Consider the following 23,796-nt stretch of genomic DNA (forward strand, 5'->3'; position numbering starts at 1 on the left):
ACTTGCATTGGCTGGCAAGGAGAGTGGTGACGAGAATATCACACCCAGTAAATCATTGGTATTGGGTAAAAAGAATATAGAAGAGTCGGATTCTCCACTGCTTCATCTCCCCGCCATCAAGTTGCAGAGTGACAAGGTGTCTCTCAACCTCACGTGGAATGACCAGGGTAGCAACTCGTACATCATCCTCCAACCCACCCAACTCGTCAGTCGTATCACGTTGACATCCAAGAACATGGCATGTAAAGGAGAGTGTAAGGGAATACGTCTATTCTACTCGCTGCTTGGTATCCACGAATGTCCCGCTTATACCGGTCCCAACTGCACCGACGTGCCTACCTTGCCTCCCAAGTCGTACGCCATCGGACGGTACGTATTTATCGACAGTAATCGCGACGGTGTGCAACAGACTACCGAGACGGGTGCCGCTTCCGTCCCCGTCGTCCTATACAACCAGAATGACATGACCAAAGTCGTCGCGTCCACCTCGACCGACGCCAACGGTGCCTACCAATTTGACCAACTTCCTCCTGGGGCATACTGCGTGCATTTCGGCCCGCTGTCCGCTGGCTACAAGTTCTCTCCCCTTGGTGTTGACGCTGCAGGCAACCAGTGCTTTAATCTTACTGCTACTGCCGTTCCTTCCGTGCCAAGCGACCATGTCAAGGCGAGTGACGTCAACAACAACATCAACCAGGGTATCTACCCACCTCCCTACGCTATTGGTGAAACTGTATTTTACGATGCCAACCACAACGGTGTCAAAGACACCAATGAAATGCCCGCTGCCGGCGTCAAGGTCAGTCTCCTCGACAAGGACGGCGTGCTCGTCAACACTACCACCACCGATGCATCTGGACAATACTCGTTTATCGGGTTGGATAAAGGTGATTATCGCGTTCAATTTACTCCACCTCAAGGATTCACATTCTCACCACAAGGTGGACAGTCGCGTCCTGATTCGTCGGGTGTTGCCGTTGTTCCATTGAATCCAACGACCACTCACTATGACGCGGGTCGTGATGCATTTATTGATGACACGGTCGACGCCGGTCTCGTACCACCAGGTTATGCAGTGGGAGACAGTGTCTGGTTGGACAGCAATCGTGACGGTATCAAAGACCCAAGCGAGACTCCTATTGCCGATGTTGGTGTTCATCTCACTAGTGCAGACGGTGCAGTTGATCTTATGGCCAAGACAAGCGACGCTGGTATCTACCACTTTGACAATCTCAAGCCTGGAGACTACTGCGTTCAGTTCCAACTCGTCGGTGATGTTTCGCCAACTGGCCACGACAGCGTTATCGATGAAACCGGTAAATATTGTTTCAAGTTAGACAACTCGACAGCACGTCCCTCAACACCAGCCGACAATGTAGCTAGTTTCTGGATTCGGGACAATGTTGATGCTGGATTCATGCCCACTCAATATGCAGTTGGTGATACTGTCTGGTTAGACTCTAACCGTGATGGTGTCTATGACCTAGTTGGAGAGAAGGGATTGGCTGGTATTCCAGTAACACTCACTTTATCAGATGGAAAGACAATGAATACAGTCACTGATGCTTCTGGACACTACGTGTTTAACAGTTTGCCCGCTGGCAACTACTGTGTGGACGTTACTCTTCCAACTGGTCATTTGGCATCTCCTGCTGGCCACGACTCGATGATTGATAGTGCAGGACACTACTGCTTCACTCTTGACAAGGATAGCACCGTTACCACACCACTTCCATTCAGCCCATCCGCACAAGCCACTCGTAACAACCCCAATGTCGATGCTGGTATCTCTCCACCACTCTTTTCAGTTGGTGAGAAGGTCTGGCGCGACACCAACCGTGACGGTGTCAAAGATCCCAACGAACCACCTCTTCCAGGTGTCACTGTCACCTTGACGGGCGATGGCGGTATAGTCTTCACCTTCACCACCGATGAAAAAGGAACTTATTCGTTTGACAAGCTCGAGCCTGGACACTACTGCATCAAGTTTGTCTCACCCGACTCGTCACTCTCCCCATCTCCCTCTGGCAAAGATTCTGTGATCGATAAGAATGGAGAGTACTGCTTTGACTTGAATACAAACACTACTACACCAGTAGTTGGAAACCCCAACGCACAATACACCAACGACAAGGTCAACGCTGGATTCGTCCCACCCACCTTTGCCATTGGACAGTTTGTATGGGAAGATGTTGATCGTGACGGAGTACGTGATGCCAACGAACACTTGGTTGCCAATATCCCCGTTACTCTCACCAACGCCGACGGCTCCAAGGAGATTGCTTCAACGGTTACCGACGCCAGTGGAGATTACTCAATCATTGGTTTGGAAGCAGGTGACTATTGTATCAAGTTTACTACCCCATCCGACTATGCATCCTCACCTCTTGGTGGCGACTCTGTCATTGATAAGGATGGTCATTACTGTTTCTCACTCAATACATCCAACACTACTCCTTCTCAAGATGACAAGTCTGTTTATGTAAACAACAATGTCAACGCTGGTATCATGCCACCACAATACTCGGTTGGTAGATACGTATGGATTGACAGTAATCGTGATGGTGTACATGACACTCTAGAATCACCTGCACCCGGTATCCCAGTCCAACTCGTCAAACCAGATGGTACTGTACTTGCCAGCAACATCACTGACGACAATGGTCTCTATGTCTTTGATCAACTTCCAGCCGGTGAATACTGTGTACATTTCAAGATTCCATCAGATAATACTGCATCACCTCTTGGTCAAGACTCCAAGATTGATAGTACGCCAGAAGACTTTACCGTCTCTCCAACCGGACATGACTCAGTCCCCGATAAAGAAGGAAACATTTGCTTCACTTTGGATCAAACCACTGCCAAATTGGCAATGGACAACCAATCGAATCCATTCTATGAATTAAATACAATGAATGCTGGTTTCATGCCACCACAATTTGCAATTGGTAATAATGTATGGAATGATGTCAACCGTGATGGTATCTATGATGCAACTGAAGAACCAATGACCAATATCCCAATCACTTTGACCACTCCAAATGGTACTGTGGTTGCAACAACCGCAACCAACAGTCAAGGTCATTATAATATTGATGAATTGGCACCAGGCAATTACTGTATTGCATTTGCCATTCCATCAGACTTTACTGCATCACCATCAGGAAAGGATTCAATCATTGACAAGGATGGTAAACATTGTTTCACTTTGGACAAGTCTACCACACGTCTATCCACTCCCGATGACTATGTCGCTGCACGATTCGTTGATCTAGATATTGATGCTGGTATGATGCCACCTCAATTTGCAGTTGGTGACATGGTATGGGACGATTTCAACCGTGATGGTGTACATGATGCATCTGAACAACCAATCAAGGATATCACAGTTACACTCTACAAGGAAAAGGTTGGTGGTGATATTGCAGGAGCCACTTCAACCGATCCATCAGGTCGTTATGTATTTGATGGTTTGAATCCAGGTAAATATTGTCTCAGCTTTGCCATTCCATCAGATGCCAAGGCATCTCCAACTGGTCACGACTCTGTCATTGAACAAGACGGAAACACATGCTTTGATTTGGACTCTACCACTACCACTCCATCAACACCAGCTGATAATGTATCATCATACTACAAAAACTTTGATCAAGATGCAGGTATTATGCCACCACAATTTGCAGTGGGTGATCTTGTATGGTTGGATCTCAACCAAGATGGTATTCACGGTGCACAAGAACTACCAAGCACCAATACTACCATTCAATTAACTCAACCAGATGGAACGGTCGTATCAACTACAACCACCGATAACACTGGTCAATATGTATTTGATCATTTGGCACCAGGCAATTATTGTATCCAACTTGTATTCCCATCAGACTATCGTGTCTCTCCACTTGGACATGATTCAGTGATGGATAGTACCGGAAAGCACTGTTTCACTCTTGACAAGACTACCACCACTCCAACCACACCAGCCGACAATGTAGATGCATTCTACAAGAATTTCGATCAAGATGGAGGTTTGATGCCACCCAGAATCGCCATCGGTGATCAAGTCTGGCTGGACTCGAATCGCGATGGTATATTTGATGCCAACGAGAAACCAATCTTTAACATGACTGTTGCACTCCTCATTCCAGAGAGCAATCTCACTGCTGTCACTTTTACCGACAAGGATGGTCGTTATGTATTTGACAACTTGGTACCAGGCCATTTCTGTGTCATCTTTGGTCTCCCTGCCGATACCAAGCCATCTCCACTCGGTCACGACTCTGTCATTGATAGTAGCAACCAGTACTGTTTGAATTTGGATGAATCCAACGCCGAACTTGCCACACCAGCCGACAATATCACTGCATTCTACAAGAACTTCAAGGTAGATGCCGGTGTTATGCCACCACAATTTGCAGTTGGTGACTTGGTATGGTTGGATCTCAACGAAGATGGTGTACACGATGCCACTGAACTCCCAAGTGTCAACACTACCATCCAATTGACTCAACCAGATGGAACTGTCATCAAGAGTACTACCACTGACAACACTGGTCACTATGTATTTGATGATTTGGATTCTGGAGACTATTGTATTCAAGTAGTCTACCCAGCCGATTACTCTGTCTCTCCTATCGGACATGACTCTGTTGTCGACGGAACTGGCAAACATTGCTTCACTTTGGACAAGACTACCACCGTCCCAACCACCTCTGCCGACACTGGCGTCGATGCATTCTACAAGAATTTCGATCAAGATGCCGGTCTTACACCCCCAAGAATCGCCATTGGTGATCAAGTATGGCTCGACTCTAATCGCGATGGTATTCGTGACCCCGACGAAAAACCAATAGCCAACATGACCGTCGCACTCCTTGTCCCAGCCAGCAATCTCACTGCTGTCACTTATACCGATAAGGACGGTCGCTATGTATTTGACAACTTGGTACCAGGCCATTTCTGTATTATCTTTGGTCTTCCTGCCGACTCGCTTCCCTCTCCCACCGGCCATGACTCTGTTATCGACAGCACTGGTCAATTCTGTTTGAATTTGGATGAATCCAACTCGGTACCAGCCACACCAGCCGACAAAATCCGTGCATTCTATCGTAACTTTGATGTTGATGCTGGTGTTATGCCACCACAATTTGCAGTCGGTGATCAAGTTTGGAACGATGTTGATCGTGATGGTGTCCGTGATCGTGACGAGCTCCCAATGGCTGGTATTCCAGTTACATTGACCGATCCAAGTGGAGCAGAGATCAAGACTGCCACAACTGATGCCGAAGGACGTTATTGGTTCGACACACTTGACGCAGGTGAATACTGTGTCAAGGTTGGTATTCCAACCGACTTTAGTGCATCCCCAGCTGTACAAGACTCGACTATTGACAAGGATGGTAAACACTGCTTCACTCTTGACAAGTCGTCATCCATCCCATCCGTACCAGCCGACAATATCACTGCATTCTACAGAGACTTTGATGTTGACGCTGGTTTGATGCCACCACAATTCGCAGTTGGACGATTCGTTTGGGGTGATACAAGCCGTGACGGTATCTTTAACCCTGACCAAGGTGAAATGCCACTCGAGGGTATCACTGTCGAGTTGACTTTGCCAGATGGAACATCCATCACATCTGACACAACTGATCAAAACGGACAGTACATGTTTGATCATTTGAATCCAGGCAACTATTGTATCAAGGTTGATGTTCCAGCCGACTCGATCGTGTCGCCACTCGGACACCTTTCAGTCATTGACGAGAAAGGTAAACATTGCTTCACTCTTGACAAGTCTACCGCCACTCCATCAACTCCCGACGACAATGTCCAAGCTTTCTACCGCAACTTTGACGAGAACGCAGGTATCATGCCACCAGTCTTTACAGTTGGTGACTTTGTATGGTTGGATAAGTCACGTGATGGTATTCATGATCCAAGTGAAGAAGGTGTCGGAGACGACATTTCAGTCACATTGACCAACCCCGATATTGGCTTGGAAAAGACAATCGAGACTGACAAGAATGGCATGTACAACTTTGACATGTTGGCTCCCGGACACTACTGTCTCCACTTTGCCATTCCATTGTACTTTACAGCATCACCTATGGGCAAGGATTCTGTTATTTCAGCCAGTGGATCCAACTGCTTCACTCTTGACAAGAATTCATCTGTCTTGTCAACCGATGCCAATGGAAAGCCATACTATGCCAAATTGGACCAAGACGCCGGTATCATGCCACCACTCTACGCACTCGGTCGTTACGTGTGGTTGGACAATAGTCGCGATGGAGTACACGACGACACAGAGTTGCCATTGGCCAACATCCCCGTCACCCTCGTTGACACACTCAACGCGACCAACACCCACTCTACCGTTACTGACGACAAGGGTTTCTATAGATTCGATCTACTCTTATCGTCAGACTACTGCATCACATTCAATGTGTCGAGTTATCTCGCCCTTGGATACGAAATATCTCCACTCGGAGAAGACTCGGTCGTCGATCCAGATGATCAAGTCACTTGCTTCACTCTAGACAGCTCTTCTACCACTCCATCAGAGGTTGAAGACAATGTACAGGCTGCTTACGTATCCAACGACTTTAACCTTGGTATCATGCCACCTCAATTTGCCATTGGCAACTATGTATGGTACGACCAAAGCCGTGAAGGTATTCATGACTCTACCGAACTACCAGTCCCTGAATTCCCATTAAAATTGGTAAAGAACGACGCCAACAAGACACTCGTTGGCGAAACTATGACCGATCCAACCGGTAAATACGTATTTGACGCGTTGGATGCTGGCAACTACTGTCTCGAGTTTGCCGTGCCAAAGGGATACTTGATTTCTCCAGCTGGACACGACTCGATCGACACTAGCAAGGATCCAATCATTGGATCGCACTGTTTCACCCTTGGTATGTCTGAACCCGGTGTATCATCCTCAACACCCGCCGATGACCTTGAAGCATTCTACAAAGACTTTAACTACAACATTGGTCTCATGCCACCACAATTTGCATTTGGTCACTATGTCTTTGAAGACAGTAACCGTGATGGTCTACGTGACGGCGAGAAACCACTCAAGGGCGTACAAGTCACTGCCACTGGTCCAGGTGGAGTCAGTCTGTCTGCCTTTACAAACGAACAAGGTCACTACAGCTTTGACAATCTCCTTCCAGGCAACTACTGCGTGCACTTTGGTATCATCACCTCGTACTCGGCATCACCTGTTGCCAAGGGCTCGGTCATTGATGCCAACGGAGACTACTGCTTTAAATTGGATACAGACACCTCTGTCAAGGAGGAACTTGATGACAGCCAAGGAAGTGATGAAAACATTCAAGCATACTACCGTAATCTCTCGGTCAATGCTGGTATGATGCCACCACAATTTGCAGCTGGTAATTATGTATGGTCGGATCTCAACCGTGACGGTAAACACGACTCTGTCGAGCCACCAATTGCAGGTGTCCAAGTCACACTCCACAAGAGTTCAATCGATGGAGATGTCGTTGGATCAGTAGCCACTGATAGCCAAGGAACCTATGTATTTGATAATTTGTACCCAGGCAAATATTGTCTACACTTTGATGTGCCAGCCGATTCCAGAGTATCTCCAACTGGACAAGACTCATCAATTGATGCCTCTGGTAACAGTTGCTTCACTCTTGACAAGGATACTAGTACCCCACCACTCCCACTTGACTTGCTAATTGCTATCCCATCGGTACCTGAAGACAATGTCCAAGCTTACTACAAAAACTTTGGCCAAGATGCAGGTATTATGCCACCACAATTCGCCGTTGGTGATAATATTTGGAATGACGTCAACCGTGATGGTATACATGATGCAACTGAACAACCAATTGCAAATATTACAGTTACATTGACTCAACCAGATGGTACTACCATCCAATCAACTACTACTGATGACAAGGGTAATTATGTATTTGATAAATTAAATACTGGTAATTATTGTGTACAAGTCTCAATCCCATCAGACTTTACTGCTTCTCCATCTGGAAAGGATTCATCAATCGATGAAACTGGTAAACACTGCTTCACTTTGGACAAGACAACAACCACTCCATCCACTTCTGCTGATGGTGTAGATGCATTCTACAAGAACTTTAATGTAGATGCTGGTTTAATGCCACCACAATTTGCAGTAGGTGACTTTGTTTGGAATGATTTCAACCGTGATGGCGTACATGATGCATCTGAACAACCACTTGCAAACATTGATGTTAGACTCACTCAAATATCAGATGCAGGTCACAAGGTTACTTCGGTACAAACCGATTCAACTGGTCATTACCTCTTTGATGAATTGGAACCTGGATACTATTGCGTACACTTTACCATTCCAGATGATTCCAAGGCATCTCCAATGGGCAAGGACTCTGTAATCGATGCCACTGGTGACCACTGTTTCACTTTGAACTCTACCACCACCATTCCATCAGTTTCAGCCGACAATGTCAAAGCATTCTACAAGAATCTTGATGAAGATGCAGGTATCATGCCACCACAATTCGCAGTTGGTGATAATGTATGGAACGATTTCAACCGTGATGGTGTCAAGGATCCAACTGAAGAACCAATGAAGAACATTTCAGTTACATTGACTCAACCAGATGGTACTCCAATTACCTCAACCACTACTGATGACAAGGGTCATTATGTATTTGATAACCTCAATGATGGTGATTATTGTGTACAAGTCTCAATTCCATCAGACTTTACTGCATCTCCAACTGGAAAGGATTCATTGATTGACTCTACAGGTAAACATTGTTTCACTCTTGACAAGGATACTACCACTCCATCCACCTCTGCTGATGGTGTCCAAGCATTCTACAAGAATCTCAACGAGGATGCTGGATTGATGCCACCACAATTCGCCGTTGGTGACATGGTATGGGATGATTTCAACCGTGATGGTGCACATGACGCAACTGAACAACCACTTGCCAATATCACTGTCAAATTATCTTTAGATTCTCCAGATGCTGGATTCATTTCAACTCAAACAGACTCTACTGGTCACTACATCTTTGATGGATTGAATCCAGGTAAATATTGTATTCACTTTGATATTCCAGCCGACTCCAAGGCATCACCAATGGGTAAAGACTCTGTCATTGATGCCACTGGTGATCATTGTTTCACTTTGGACAAGACTACCTCAATTGCATCAGTTCCAGCTGATAATGTCAAAGCATTCTACAAGAACCTCAAGGAAGATGCTGGCATTATGCCACCACAATTCGCTGTAGGTGACCAAGTTTGGAATGATTTCAACCGTGACGGTGTACATGATGCATCTGAACAACCACTTGCAAACATCACTGTCAAGCTCTCTATCGATTCTCCAGACTCTGGATTTATTTCAACCACCACCGACAAGGATGGTCATTACATCTTTGACAACTTGAACCCAGGTCAATACTGTCTCCACTTTGACATTCCAGCCGATGCAAAGGCGTCTCCAACTGGTAAAGATTCAGTTATCGATGCCACTGGTGATCATTGTTTCACTCTCGACAAGACCACAACCACTCCATCAGTTCCATCTGACAATGTCGAATCATTCTACAAGAATCTTGACAAGGATGCTGGTATTTTGCCACCACAATTTGCAGTTGGTCGTTCCATCTGGTTAGATTTGGATAGAGATGGTGTTCGTGATGCCGATGAGATCCCAGCATTAAACATCAGTGTTGCTCTCCAATCTCCAACTGGAGAAACCATATCCACCACCATTGTAGATGACAAGGGACAATACTTGTTTGATTCATTGAATCCAGGAAACTATTGTGTACAATTCACCATTCCACCAAGTTATGATGCATCACCTATCGGTCACGACTCTGTCATTGACAAGCAAGGTAAACACTGCTTCACTCTTGATAAATCAACTTCGGAACCATCCACCACTGCCGATGGTATCCTTGCCTCCTACAAGAAATATGATGAAAATGCAGGTATTACTCCACCACTCTTTGCCATTGGTGATCAAGTATGGCTCGACTCTAACCGTGACGGTGTACATGATGCATCTGAACAACCACTTGCTGGTATTCCAGTCACCCTCCATTGCATTGCAACCGGAAAGGATTTACAAGCCACCACAGATTTCAATGGTCTCTACTTGTTTGACGAGTTACCACCATCCAACTATTGTATCCACTTTGAAATTCCAATTGATCACAGCGCTTCTCCAACCGGTAAAGATTCAGTTATCGATGCCACTGGTGACCACTGTTTCATCGTTGATGTATCGACTAGTCAACTATCCACCCCTGATGACAATGTCAATGCATTCTATGAGAAGTTGGAAATTGATGCTGGTATAATGCCACCACAATTTGCAGTTGGAAATAATGTATGGAACGATTTCAACCGTGATGGTGTCAAGGATGCCACTGAACAACCAATTGCAAACGTATCTGTCACTCTCACCAAGGATGACGCCGATCATACTCTAGTATCTAGTATTTCAACGGATGCAACAGGAACTTATGTATTTGATCAATTGAATCCAGGTAAATATTGTGTCCACTTTGATATTCCAGCCGACTCCAAGGCATCTCCAACTGGCAAAGACTCTGTAATCGATGCCACTGGTGACCACTGTTTCACTCTTGACAAGACTACCTCAATTCCATCAACACCAGCTGATAAAGTCAATGCTTATTACAACAAATTTGACGAAGATGCAGGTATCATGCCACCACAATTCGCAGTTGGTGATAATGTTTGGGATGATGTCAACCGTGATGGTGTCAATGATCCAACTGAAGAACCAATGAAGAACATTACAGTTACATTGACCAAACCAGATGGTACTCCAATTACCTCAACCACTACTGATGACAAGGGTCATTATGTATTTGATAACCTCAATGATGGTGATTATTGTGTACAAGTCTCAATTCCATCAGACTTTACTGCATCTCCAACTGGAAAGGATTCATTGATTGACTCTACTGGTAAACATTGTTTCACTTTGGACAAGACTACCACAACTCCATCCACCTCTGCTGATGGCGTCCAAGCATTCTACAAGAACCTCAATGAAGATGCTGGTTTAATGCCACCTCAATTTGCAGTTGGTGACTTTGTTTGGGGTGATTTCAACCGTGATGGTGTACATGATGCATCAGAACTCCCACTTGCAAACATTGATGTTAGACTCACTCAAATATCTGATGCAGGTCACAAGGTTAGATCGTTACAAACCGATTCAACTGGTCATTACCTCTTTGATGAATTGGAACCTGGATACTATTGTGTACACTTTACCATTCCAGATGATTCCAAAGCATCACCAATGGGCAAGGACTCTGTTATCGATGAAGATGGTGATCACTGTTTCACTTTGAACTCTACCACCACCATTCCATCAGTTCCAGCTGACAATGTCAAAGCATTCTACAAGAATCTTGATGAAGACGCTGGTATTATGCCACCACAATTCGCAGTTGGTAATACTGTCTGGAATGATGTCAACCGTGATGGTGTCAAGGATCCAACTGAAGAACGTTTACCAAATATCCCAGTCACATTGACCACTCCAGAAGGTACCCCAATCAACACTACAACCACTGATGAAAAGGGTAATTATGTGTTTGATAAGTTACCACCCGGAAACTATTGTATTCAAATTGGTATTCCATCAGACTTTACTGCATCACCGTCTGGTAAAGATTCAATGATTGATGAAACTGGTAAACATTGTTTCACTCTTGACAAGGATACTACAACCACTCCATCCACCTCTGCTGATGGAGTTGAAGCATTCTACAAGAACTTTAATGAAAATGCTGGATTGATGCCACCACAATTCGCCGTTGGTGACATGGTATGGAATGATTCCAACCGTGATGGTGTACATGATGCATCTGAACTACCAATTGCCAACATCACTGTCACACTCTCTCATTCAACAGAAATGGGTACCATGTCTACTTCAACTCAAACAGACTCAACTGGTCATTACATCTTTGATGAATTGTCACCAGGTGATTATTGTGTCCACTTTGATATTCCAGCCGACTCCAAGGCATCTCCAACTGGTAAAGATTCAGTTATCGATGCCACTGGTGACCACTGTTTCACTCTCAACAAGACCACTACCACTCCATCCGTTCCAGCCGATAATGTCAAGGCATTCTACAAGAACCTCAAAGAAGATGCTGGCATTATGCCACCACAATTCGCCGTTGGTGATAATGTTTGGAACGATTTCAACCGTGATGGTGTACATGATGGATTTGAAGACCCAATCGCCAATATTACAGTTACATTGACTCAACCAGATGGTACTCCAGTTACCTCAACCACCACCGACAATGATGGTCATTACATCTTTGACCAATTACCACCAGGCAACTACTGTGTACAAGTCTCAATTCCATCAGACTTTACTGCATCTCCAACTGGTCAAGACTCATTAATTGGCTCTACTGGTAAGCACTGTTTCACTCTCGACAAGTCTACCACCACTCCATCCACCTCTGATGATGGTGTACAAGCATTCTACATGAATCTTGATGAAGATGCTGGTTTAATGCCACCACAATTCGCTGTTGGTGATACTGCGTGGATCGATACAAACCGTGATGGTGTACATGATGCATCAGAACTACCGCTTGCAAACATCACCGTCAGACTCATGAAAATGCCGCAAGAACAAGTCGATGAAGACAATACTTCATCATTATCATCCGAAGAAAATAAATCCAATCATACAGTCTCTGGTGGTTCAACAGCTTCATCTAAATTCCCCATCGTAGTCACCACCGACAAGGATGGTCACTACCTCTTTGATGAATTAGATCCTGGATACTACTGTCTCCACTTTACCATTCCAGCCGACTACAAGGCATCCCCAATGGGTAAAGACTCTGTAATCGATGCCACTGGTGACCATTGTTTCTATGTGAACAAGACCAATACTGTCCCATCAGTTCCAGCTGATAATGTCAAAGCATTCTACAAGAATCTTGACTTGGATGCAGGTATTATGCCACCACAATTCGCTGTTGGTAATACTGTCTGGAATGATGTCAACCGTGATGGTGTAAAGGATCCAACTGAAGAACGTTTACCAAATATCCCAGTTACATTGACCACTCCGGAAGGTACTCCAGTCAACACTACAACCACTGATGAAAAGGGTAATTATGTGTTTGATAAGTTACCACCCGGAAATTATTGTATTCAAATTGGTATTCCATCAGACTTTACTGCATCTCCCGCTGGTAAAGACTCAATGATTGATGAAACTGGCAAACATTGTTTCACTCTCGACAAGACTACAACCACTCCATCTACCTCTGCTGATGGTGTTGAAGCATTCTACAAGAACTTTAATGAAAATGCTGGATTAATGCCACCTCAATTCGCTGTAGGTGACCAAGTTTGGGATGATTTCAACCGTGATGGTGTACATGACGCATCAGAGCAACCAATTTCCAATCTCACAGTCACTCTCCACAAAGAAGTTGATGGTAAAGATGTAGTTGTAGGCACTGCTCAAACAGACAAGGATGGTCACTACCTCTTTGACGAATTGAACCCAGGTAAATATTGCGTACACTTTGATATTCCATCCGATTCAACAGCCTCTCCAACCGGTAAAGACTCAGTTATCGATCGTGAGGGTGACCATTGTTTCGATTTGAACAAGACCACTACCACCCCATCAACACCAGCCGACAACGTCAAGGCTTACTACAAGAATCTTGATGAAGATGCAGGTATTATGCCACCTCAATTTGCCGTAGGTGATACTGTCTGGAACGATCTTAACCGTGATGGTGTCAATGACCCAACTGAACAACCAATTGAAGGTATCAATGTTTCATTATCAACCAAAGATGGAACTCCAGTCGCATCTGCCACCACTGACAAGGATGGCCAATACATCTTTGATCAATTACCACCAGGTGACTATTGTATCCAAGTTGGAATTCCAACTGGATTTGCAGCATCTCCAAGTGGATTCGACTCTGTTGTTGATAGCACTGGTAAACACTGTTTCACTCTTGACAAGACTACCTCCTCACCATCCACACCAGCTGACAATGTAGATGCATTCTACAGTCACCTCACTGAAGATGCTGGCTTAATGCCATCACAATTTGCAGTAGGTAACTATGTATGGTTGGATTATAGTCGTGACGGTATCCTTGGATCAAATGAATCATTCATTCCAAATACGCCAGTCTCTTTGACCAACTCTGACACCAACGCTGTCCTACAAACTACCACCGACGCCACTGGACACTATGTCTTTGACCGTTTGCTCCCAGGCAATTATTGTATCCAAGTCACTGTTCCAGTCGATTACAAGGTCTCTCCATCTGGAAAGGACTCTATTGTCGATGCTACAGGTAAGCACTGTTTCGTATTGAATCAATCAACGAGCAGATTAGCTGCACCAGAGGATCAAGTCGATTCATTCTATGTCAGATTCCTGGAGAATGCCGGTTTGATGCCTCCACAATTCGCTGTCGGCGAGTATGTCTGGGAAGACTCTAACCGTGACGGTGTACATGATGCATCTGAAAAGCCACTTGCCAACATCCCAATTACCCTCACTGGTCCAATGGGACTCACCCGTTCCATGAACACTGATGACAATGGTTATTACACCTTTGATGACCTTCCACCAGGCAACTACTCTATCCACTTTGGTGTTCCATCCGACTATACCGCCTCTCCACTTGGAGAAGACTCTGTCATCAGTCCCACTGGTGATTACTCTTTCTTATTGGACCAAACCACTGCCACCAAGGCTCCACCCAACCACGTCGATGCATTCTATGATCTCCATGGTGTTGATGCTGGTATGATGCCACCTCAATTCGCAGTAGGTGACATGGTATGGGACGATTTCAACCGTGATGGTGTACATGACGCAACTGAATTACCAATTGCCAACATCACTGTTCAACTTTCGTTTGACACTCCAGACGGAACAGGACTATTGTCTACCACCACCGACAAGGATGGTCACTACCTCTTTGATCAATTAGATGCAGGTGATTATTGTCTCCACTTTGGAATCCCAGCCGACTCCAAGGCATCACCAATGGGTAAAGATTCTGTAATCGACTCTACTGGTGACCACTGTTTCACTCTCAACAAGACCACAACCACTCCATCCGTTCCAGCCGACAATGTCAAAGCTTTCTACAAGAATCTTGACGAAGATGCTGGTATTATGCCACCACAATTCGCAGTTGGTGATAATGTATGGAACGACGTCAACCGTGATGGTGTACATGATCCAACTGAACTCCCACTTGCAAACATCACTGTCACATTGACTCAACCAGATGGTACTCCAGTTACCTCAACTACCACCAACAAGGATGGCCATTACATCTTTGATCAATTACCACCAGGCAACTACTGTGTACAAGTCTCAATCCCATCAGACTTTACTGCCTCTCCATCTGGTCACGATTCATTGATTGACTCTACTGGTAAACACTGTTTCACTTTGGACAAGACAACAACCACTCCATCCACTTCAGCCGATGGTGTCCAAGCATTCTACAAGAACCTCAACGAGGATGCTGGTCTAATGCCACCACTATTTGCAGTTGGTGATCAAGTTTGGGACGATTTCAACCGTGATGGTGTACATGATGCATCAGAACAACCACTTACCAATATTACCGTCACACTCACTCATTCAACAGAAATGGGTACCATGTCTACTTCAACTCAAACAGACTCTACTGGTCATTACATCTTTGATGAATTGTCACCAGGTGATTATTGTGTCCACTTTGATATTCCAGCCGACTCCAAGGCATCACCAATGGGCAAGGACTCTGTTATCGATACCACTGGTGACCACTGTTTCACTCTCAACAAGACCACAACCACCCCATCAGTCCCAGCCGACAATGTCAAAGCATTCTACAAGAATCTTGACGAAGATGCAGGTATTATGCCACCACAATTCGCCGTTGGTGACAATGTATGGAACGATTTCAACCGCAATGGTGCTAAAGATTCAACTGAAGCACCAATGCCAAATATCACAGTCGTATTGACCACTCCAGATGGTACTCCAATCAAAACTACCACAACCGATTCAACTGGTCGCTATGTGTTTGAAGAACTTCCACCAGGCAATTATTGTATTCAAGTCTCAATCCCATCAGACTTTACTGCTTCACCCGCTGGTAATGATTCAATGATTGACTCTACCGGTAAACATTGTTTCACTTTGGACAAGACAACAACCACTCCATCTACCTCTGCTGATGGTGTCCAAGCATTCTACAAGAACTTCAATGAAGATGCTGGATTAATGCCACCACAATTCGCAGTTGGTGATTTCGTATGGAATGACTTTAACCGTGATGGTGTACATGATGCATCAGAACAGCCACTTGCAGGTGTCGTCGTTGAATTATCATTCGACTCTCCAAGCTCAGTTGGATTCCTTGTAGCTACCACCGACTCTACTGGTCATTACATCTTTGATGAATTGAATCCAGGTAAATACTGTTTACAATTTACCATTCCAGCTGACTCTAAGGCATCTCCAACTGGTAAAGATTCAGTTATCGATGCCACTGGTAAACACTGCTTCAATCTTGACAAGACTACAACTACTCCATCCACTCCAGCCGATAACATCAAATCATTCTACAAGAATCTTGATGAAGATGCAGGTATTATGCCACCTCAATTCGCTGTTGGTGATAATGTATGGAGCGATGTCAATAGCGATGGTAAACGTGATCCAACAGAAGAACCAATGAAGAACATTACAGTTGCATTGACCCAACCAGATGGTACTCCAATCTCAACAACCACCACCGATTCAACTGGTCGTTATGTATTTGATAACTTGAATGCAGGAGACTACTGCGTACATGTAACCATTCCAAAGGGTTTCTCTGCCTCTCCAATGGGAACAGACTCTTTCATTGACAATACTGGTAAACATTGTTTCACTTTGGACAAGACCACAACCACTCCATCCACCTCTACCGATGGTGTTGAAGCATACTACAAGAACTTTAATGTAGATGCTGGTTTGATGCCACCCAATTATGCAGTTGGAAGATACGTATGGTTGGATTTGAACAGAGATGGCGTACATGATGCCACCTCTGAACCATTCCTCTCTGGTATTACAGTCAAGGCACTTTTAGATGGATCAGTCATTGCAACTGCCACCACCGATGCCAACGGTCACTACACGTTTGATAATTTAGAAAAGGGTGACTATGTCCTCGAATTCTCAAAGCCAAATGAAAACTACACCTTCTCCCCACTTGGACATGATTCCAAGACAGATGCATCGGGCAAGATTAACGTCAAGTTGGACATTGATACCAACCCATCGGTACTTGTAGAATCAGAGGCATCAGACAATGTCATGGCCTACTATATTGACAGAAACGAGAATGTCGGTATCATGCAACCACGCTATCCAGTCGAAGTTCTAGTATACTTCTTCCCCAACGATACTGTCATTCCAAACGTGCCAGTCACCATTACCACGGAAAATCCAAACGTTCCACCCATCACAGTCACTCCAACCAACGAGACTGGTAAGGTCACCTTCACCGACCTTCCACCAGGCAACTATTGCGTGCATATTGACCTCCCATACGACACACACTACACCTCCAAGGATCCAAACAGTCTGATCAAACAAGATGGTAAGGCATACTGCTTCACCATCAACGACACACTTGTCGATCCTCCCATCAAGGTGCCAGTAGCTGTTGTCGCCAATCTCTATGCAATCGGGTCGAGTGTATTCCTTGATCTTGACGGAAATGGTTATCTCAACGCTCCAGGCGACAAGCAATTTGCCAATATCACTGTCAAATTGTCAACTAGCAGCGGTTCACCAGTCAAGGAAACTCAGACTGATGCATATGGAACCTACCACTTTGATGGATTGGTATCGGGCGACTATGTTGTCCAATTTGTTGCACCAACCGACTACACTTTCCCAGTCAAGACTGACCAATCACTTCCAGTCTTCCACTCGGTCGATGGAAAGGTTCCAGTTTCACTCAACCTTGCATCAACCGTTGTTGTTGACTCGTTTGACGGCACTCTAAATGCTGACTATATCAACCGTACTGTCAACTCTGGACTTTCTCCCATCCTATTCGCACTCGGTCGCAAGATCTTTGTCGATGCCAACAATAATGGTTTGATGGACGCCACTGAATCGTCTATAGCCGTGCCACCCATCAAATTGACCCTTACCACAGCTGACGGCAAACCAGTCACAACCGTCCAACCTGCCAACGGCGACTATTTAGTCAACAACTTGAGTTCAGGAAACTACTGTCTCCACTTGGACGTGCCAGTCAACTACAATGTATCGTCCAACAAGGGTACTACATTCTTTAACCAATTCGACGCTGCTGGAAACGTGTGCTTTACCCTATCAAAGGCATCACCCAATGTAGTGTGCAGTGCAACCGATGCTTTCTCAGACTGCAAAGATTTGACTGAAAATGCTGGTCTCGTACCAACCTATGCCGTCTCTGGTAACGTCTGGAAGGACATGAACAACGATGAAGCTAGACAACCAGCCGACATGGTCTTGCCAGGCCAGCCATTGGCTCTGCTCGACAGTACCGGTGCACAAGTGGCAACGACCACAACCGACAGCCAGGGTAACTATTTGTTCAACAAGTTGCCCGCCGGAATCTATACCCTCAAGTTTGTCGCACCCAACGACACTCTTATCATCACACCATCGCCAGTCGACAGTGTATTCCCCAAGACTGGTGTACTACCAATCCAACTCTCTCCAACAACCACCTCGGTCAACCCCAAGTATGATGGACTTGATCCCACTCAAACTCCATTCATTCTTCTCCACAAGGATGTTGGTGTATCTAACCCACTCTACGCCATTGGTGATATGGTCTATATCGACAAGAATCTCAATGGAGTTTCAGATGTAAACGAAACGGGTGTCGCAAACATCAAGGTGACTCTAGTCACTGCATCGAGCAACACCACCATCGCAACTACGCTCACCGACTCGTCTGGACACTACCTCTTTGACTCATTACCAACTGGAAACTATTGTGTACAGTTTGAATTGTCTCCTGATCAAATTCCAGTCAATCCACTGTCCAAGCAAATCTGTCGTGTTGTTGATCCAACTCACACAGACATGGTGTCAGTCTCAACCACCCCTCTTGTCGGCAAGATCAGCGCTGCCTGGGTCAATCTTAATATGGACCAAGGTATCAGAGTGGCAATCTACTGTATCAGCTCGACTGTATGGTCAGACAATGGAAACGGTCTTGTTGACTCGATCGACATGACCATGTCCAATGTCACTGTTGAATTGTTCAAGGACGGTGTTTTGTTGTTACGTACTCGTTCGACCGACCTCGGTCTCTACGTGTTTGACACCCTCGAACCTGGTAGCTACATGCTCCACATCTTTGCACCACCAGGTACACTCCTCTCCCCACAAACCTACCAAAACAAGTTCAACGCCACTGGATACTACTACTTTATCCTCGGATACACAAATGTAGACGCACACATTGATCCCAACGGAAATGACACTGGCTGCGACATGGTAATCGACTCTTATTCAGCCATGGTCAGTCAGGCTGTCTATGCACTTGGTAACTTTACCTTTATCGACTACAATGAGAATGGTATTCGTGATCCAGACGAACCACCTCTTGGCGGTGTCAACATCAATGCCTTTGACGCCCGTCTCCCCGACAGCATCGCCGTCTCGTACCAATCTGAGAGCAATGGTTTCTACGTGCTCGACAGTCTTCTCCGTGGCCAGTACTGTGTCATCTTTGAAGGACCTGGTGCCTACAAGTTGACCAAGAAGGGTCCAGACAGCGTCCCCAACCCAGCCACCGGCTCGTACTGTCTCTACCTCAACATCTCCACTCCCAACCTACGTCCAACCGTCAGAGAGGATCGTATGGATGCCCAGTATATTTTGGAGCATGTGGACGCTGGTTTTGTCCCCATGAGCCTCGCTATTGGTAGCTACGTCTGGTACGACTCGAATGGTGATGGTATCATCAACTTTACCGAGTTGCCTGCACCCAACACCACTGTCACTCTCACCAACTCCAAGGGTGAACCTGCCCGCACCATCCGTGGTGTCATTATCCCACCAACCGTCACTGACGCACAAGGTTACTACAAGTTCTCTGATGTCATGGGCGGAATGGACTATACACTCAACTTTGGAATCCCAACCACCGCACCAAAGGGCTCAGTCTGGACAGTCTTGGCCAACAACAACTCTGTCACTCCAAGTGGTGAAATCAAGATTTTGAACTCGTCCTACATTCCAGTCAAGGGTAGTATCAACTCTTACTCTAGTTTGTACAATAATGGTGGTATATTCCCGCCATGCTTTGTAGTTGGTACACGTGCATGGGCTGATGGAAATGCCAATGGATTCTTTGATGTTAACGAGATTGCCTATGCCAATGCCACCGTCACACTCTACAATGAGGATGGCACCCGAGCCATGTCAGTCGACAAGACCATTCTCCCACCTGGCACTACCTCGTCCAACGGTAACTACCGTATCATTGGTATTCCACCAGGCCGTTACTATGCAGTGTTGACCATCCCACCTCGTTACATTGTGTCCAACGTCCTACCAGGCGGCTCACAATTTGACCCCAACACCAAGCGTACACCAGTCTTTACACTCGCCATCGATGCTGCTAGTATCGTTCCAACCTACCAAAATACTACTACAGTCTGCAAGTACATGAACCCCACCATCAACGCTGGTATTATCACTCCACGTATTGCCATTGGCGGTCATATCTACTATGAGCCCAATCCAGTCTCCAACGCCACTGTTCCATTCCCCAATGCAACCGTCGTCCTCACCACGCCAACAGGTAGTCTCCGTCTCGAGACCACTACCGACAGCAAGGGCTTCTACCTCTTTGATGGACTTGCAGTCAGCCAATACGCCGTCTCGCTCACCATTCCACCCGGTTTCTTGATCGATGTCAACCACACACAGAACCGTGGTACTTCCAAGGGCCAGGTCGGTCCCATCAACCTCTTTATCGATGCACCAGAGGTCGTCCCAACCAACTCGACCTCATACACTGGTGTACTCGCACCATACATCAATCCCAACATTGATATGGTTCTCAAACAGAGTGTACTTGGTGTGCAAGGTATTGTCTGGCGTGACCTATTCAATAACAATGGATTCTTTGTCGCCAATTCGTCCATGCCCGTCTTTGTCAATGTCACTTTGTACTCTGGAAAGGGTGCCTATGTCGCATCTGTCTTGGCCGATCCAGTAACCGGTCGCTACAGCTTCCCCAACCTCGGTGGCGGTATGTACTCGGTAATGTTCACTCCAACGATCGATCCAACCTCATGGGTGTCTGTAAAGGTCAACTCGACCCTCGTCAACAACTCGACCAGACTACTTGCCAGCTCTATACTGACCAACTTCTCGACGCCCATCTTTACACTCGACTCGATGAACCCCGAGCTCACCCCGTGTGTCTTTGCCGACTACTTCTGTCTCCAAGAGAATGCCGGTTTCAAGCGTCCCGACAATGGCTCGATCAACGGTCGCGTATTCAAGGACTTTAACTGCAATGGCAAGTTTGACAATGCCACCACCTTTTACGCAGCCAGGGATCTCCCATTGGCTGGCATCCCAGTCTATCTCTATGTCAATGACACTGCCACTCCTCTTGCATCGACATTGACCCTTCCAGATGGTTCCTACCAATTCCTTAACCTCACCTTTGGTAACAACTACCTCGTCAGCACTGGAACACCCAATCTGGCCATCTCGTCAGCACGTCAAGTACAAGCTTGTTCCGGAACCGAATACAACACGGTCATTATCAAGACACCATCGACCATCAACTTTGGTTTCATCACTGATGAGGAGTATTGTGTCGATAATCCCGACCTCACCACCTCTTGCTATGTACTTGGAAGAGCTGTTGGCGGAACCTATTCGACCAACCCTATTGTCGTCTCATTCCCCTACAATGCCACCGCACACAGCCAGATCAAACCAAACGCAATCTACAATCAAGTCGGTACCGTCCATGGTCTTGCCTATGACCGTAGCAATGCCCAAATCTACGCTTCCGCCTTCCTCAAGGTCAACACTGACTACGGACCGTCTGGAAGTGGTGCCATCTACAAGATTGACAAGAAAACCAATGCAGTCTCTAAATGGATGTCTGTCAATGACATTTGGGGTGCCATCTACGCAGGTGAAACACCAGCCGACGATCCACAAGAATTTGACTTTAGAACGTTTGCAGTCTACAAGACATCGCTCTCTGATATCGACATTGACCCAGAGAAGCGTCAACTTGGTGTCTGCGTGCTCAGCGTCGATTTCCTCCACTTGATCCCTCTCGACGTCAAACCAACCAGTCTCAACAGTCGTCGTGTGGCTATTCCCAACAACTGTGCTGCCCGTACCGGTGATATGGTTCCATTCGCCGTCACTTTCCATCTTGGCAAGTGGTATGTCGGATGCACATGTACCGCTGAAATCACATCGACCCTCAAGGATCTCATTGGTTATGTCACTTCGTACAACCCCGCCACTTCCCTATGGACCACTGTCCTTACCGTACCATTCAACTATACCCGTGGTTGTAGAAACACTGACCAAGGTCTATCGTGTGTCGAAGCAACTTGGCAACCATGGATCACCGACGAAAACATTCCTCAACCACTCCTATCTGGTATCGCATTTGATGGTAACGATATGGTCATCTCGGTACGTGATCGTGAGGGTGATATGGGCCATACCATCTCTGCACCCGATATTCTCAGAGCATGTGCCAACGCACAAGGTGTACTCGTCCTCGAAAAGAACGGTCGTTGCGGTACACTTATCGGCTCGCATCTCGGCCCATCTGGCACACAAGGCCAGGTCGAGGGTCCCGGTACTGGAGAATTCTACAACGACAACTTTAAGATTGGACCCAATGCCCACGACGACACTGGTGGTCTCTCTGTCTACCAAGTGCCCGGTTACCCCAACGTCGTGTCCAACTCGTACGACGTCGATGGACTCTGGGAAGGTGCCACCAAGTTCTACAACAACACCAATGGTGCCATGGGCCGTGGTTTCGTCCTCTACGTCACGCCCATTGTCGATCCCACCACTCAACCAACCTTTGGCAAGTCCAATGGTCTCGGTGACATTGTCGCCACCTGTCCTCCCAAGCAAATCTCGCTCGGTAGTCGTGTCTGGACCGACACCAACCTGAATGGTTATGCCGAAGCCCAAGAACTCGGAAAGCCAAGTGTGACACTCCAGCTCATCAACGCCGCTGGAACCGTTGTCCAAACCACCACAACCAATGCACGTGGATACTACCAATTCGTCAATGTCCCTCCCAAGGACACCTACTCTATAGTTGCTGTCGGTCAAACATGTACAGTTATCCCACCCCCTACCACTGGTAGATTCGTATCTGCCTCTAACAAGGGTACCACCGTAGCAGCAAGTAAATGTCAAATCACCGGCATTGTCATCCCAGATGCCATGTTGGCAAATAACGTATTCAATTATGACTTTGGTGTAATTTAAAATAATACTCAAAGCAAAAACTTTAATAACAATAACAAAAATTACAAATGAAATAATAATAATAATAATAATAATAATAATAATAATATTTAAACAAAATTAATATCCTATATATACAAACATATTTATATTTAATAAACAAAAAATCAAATTAATTAAATTAAAACATT

The 23,796-nt window shown here is 45.9% G+C and overlaps 1 protein-coding gene across 1 annotated transcript; it reads left to right on the forward strand.

Annotated features, from left to right (window-relative positions):
* Positions 1–235: 235 nt before the first annotated feature.
* Positions 236–23,626, forward strand: colA (colossin A; the record flags this gene model as incomplete). The annotated part of the gene is made up of 1 exon (XM_004357868.1): positions 236–23,626. The coding sequence occupies one exon, from the start codon at positions 236–238 to the stop codon at positions 23,624–23,626; it is 23,391 nt and encodes a 7,796-aa protein (XP_004357925.1).
* Positions 23,627–23,796: the final 170 nt, after the last annotated feature.

The sequence above is a fragment of the Cavenderia fasciculata genome, assembly GCF_000203815.1.
Source record: "Cavenderia fasciculata unplaced genomic scaffold Scf_Dfasci-F-a-11f03.f1-5, whole genome shotgun sequence".
Classification (NCBI taxonomy): domain Eukaryota; phylum Evosea; class Eumycetozoa; order Acytosteliales; family Cavenderiaceae; genus Cavenderia; species Cavenderia fasciculata.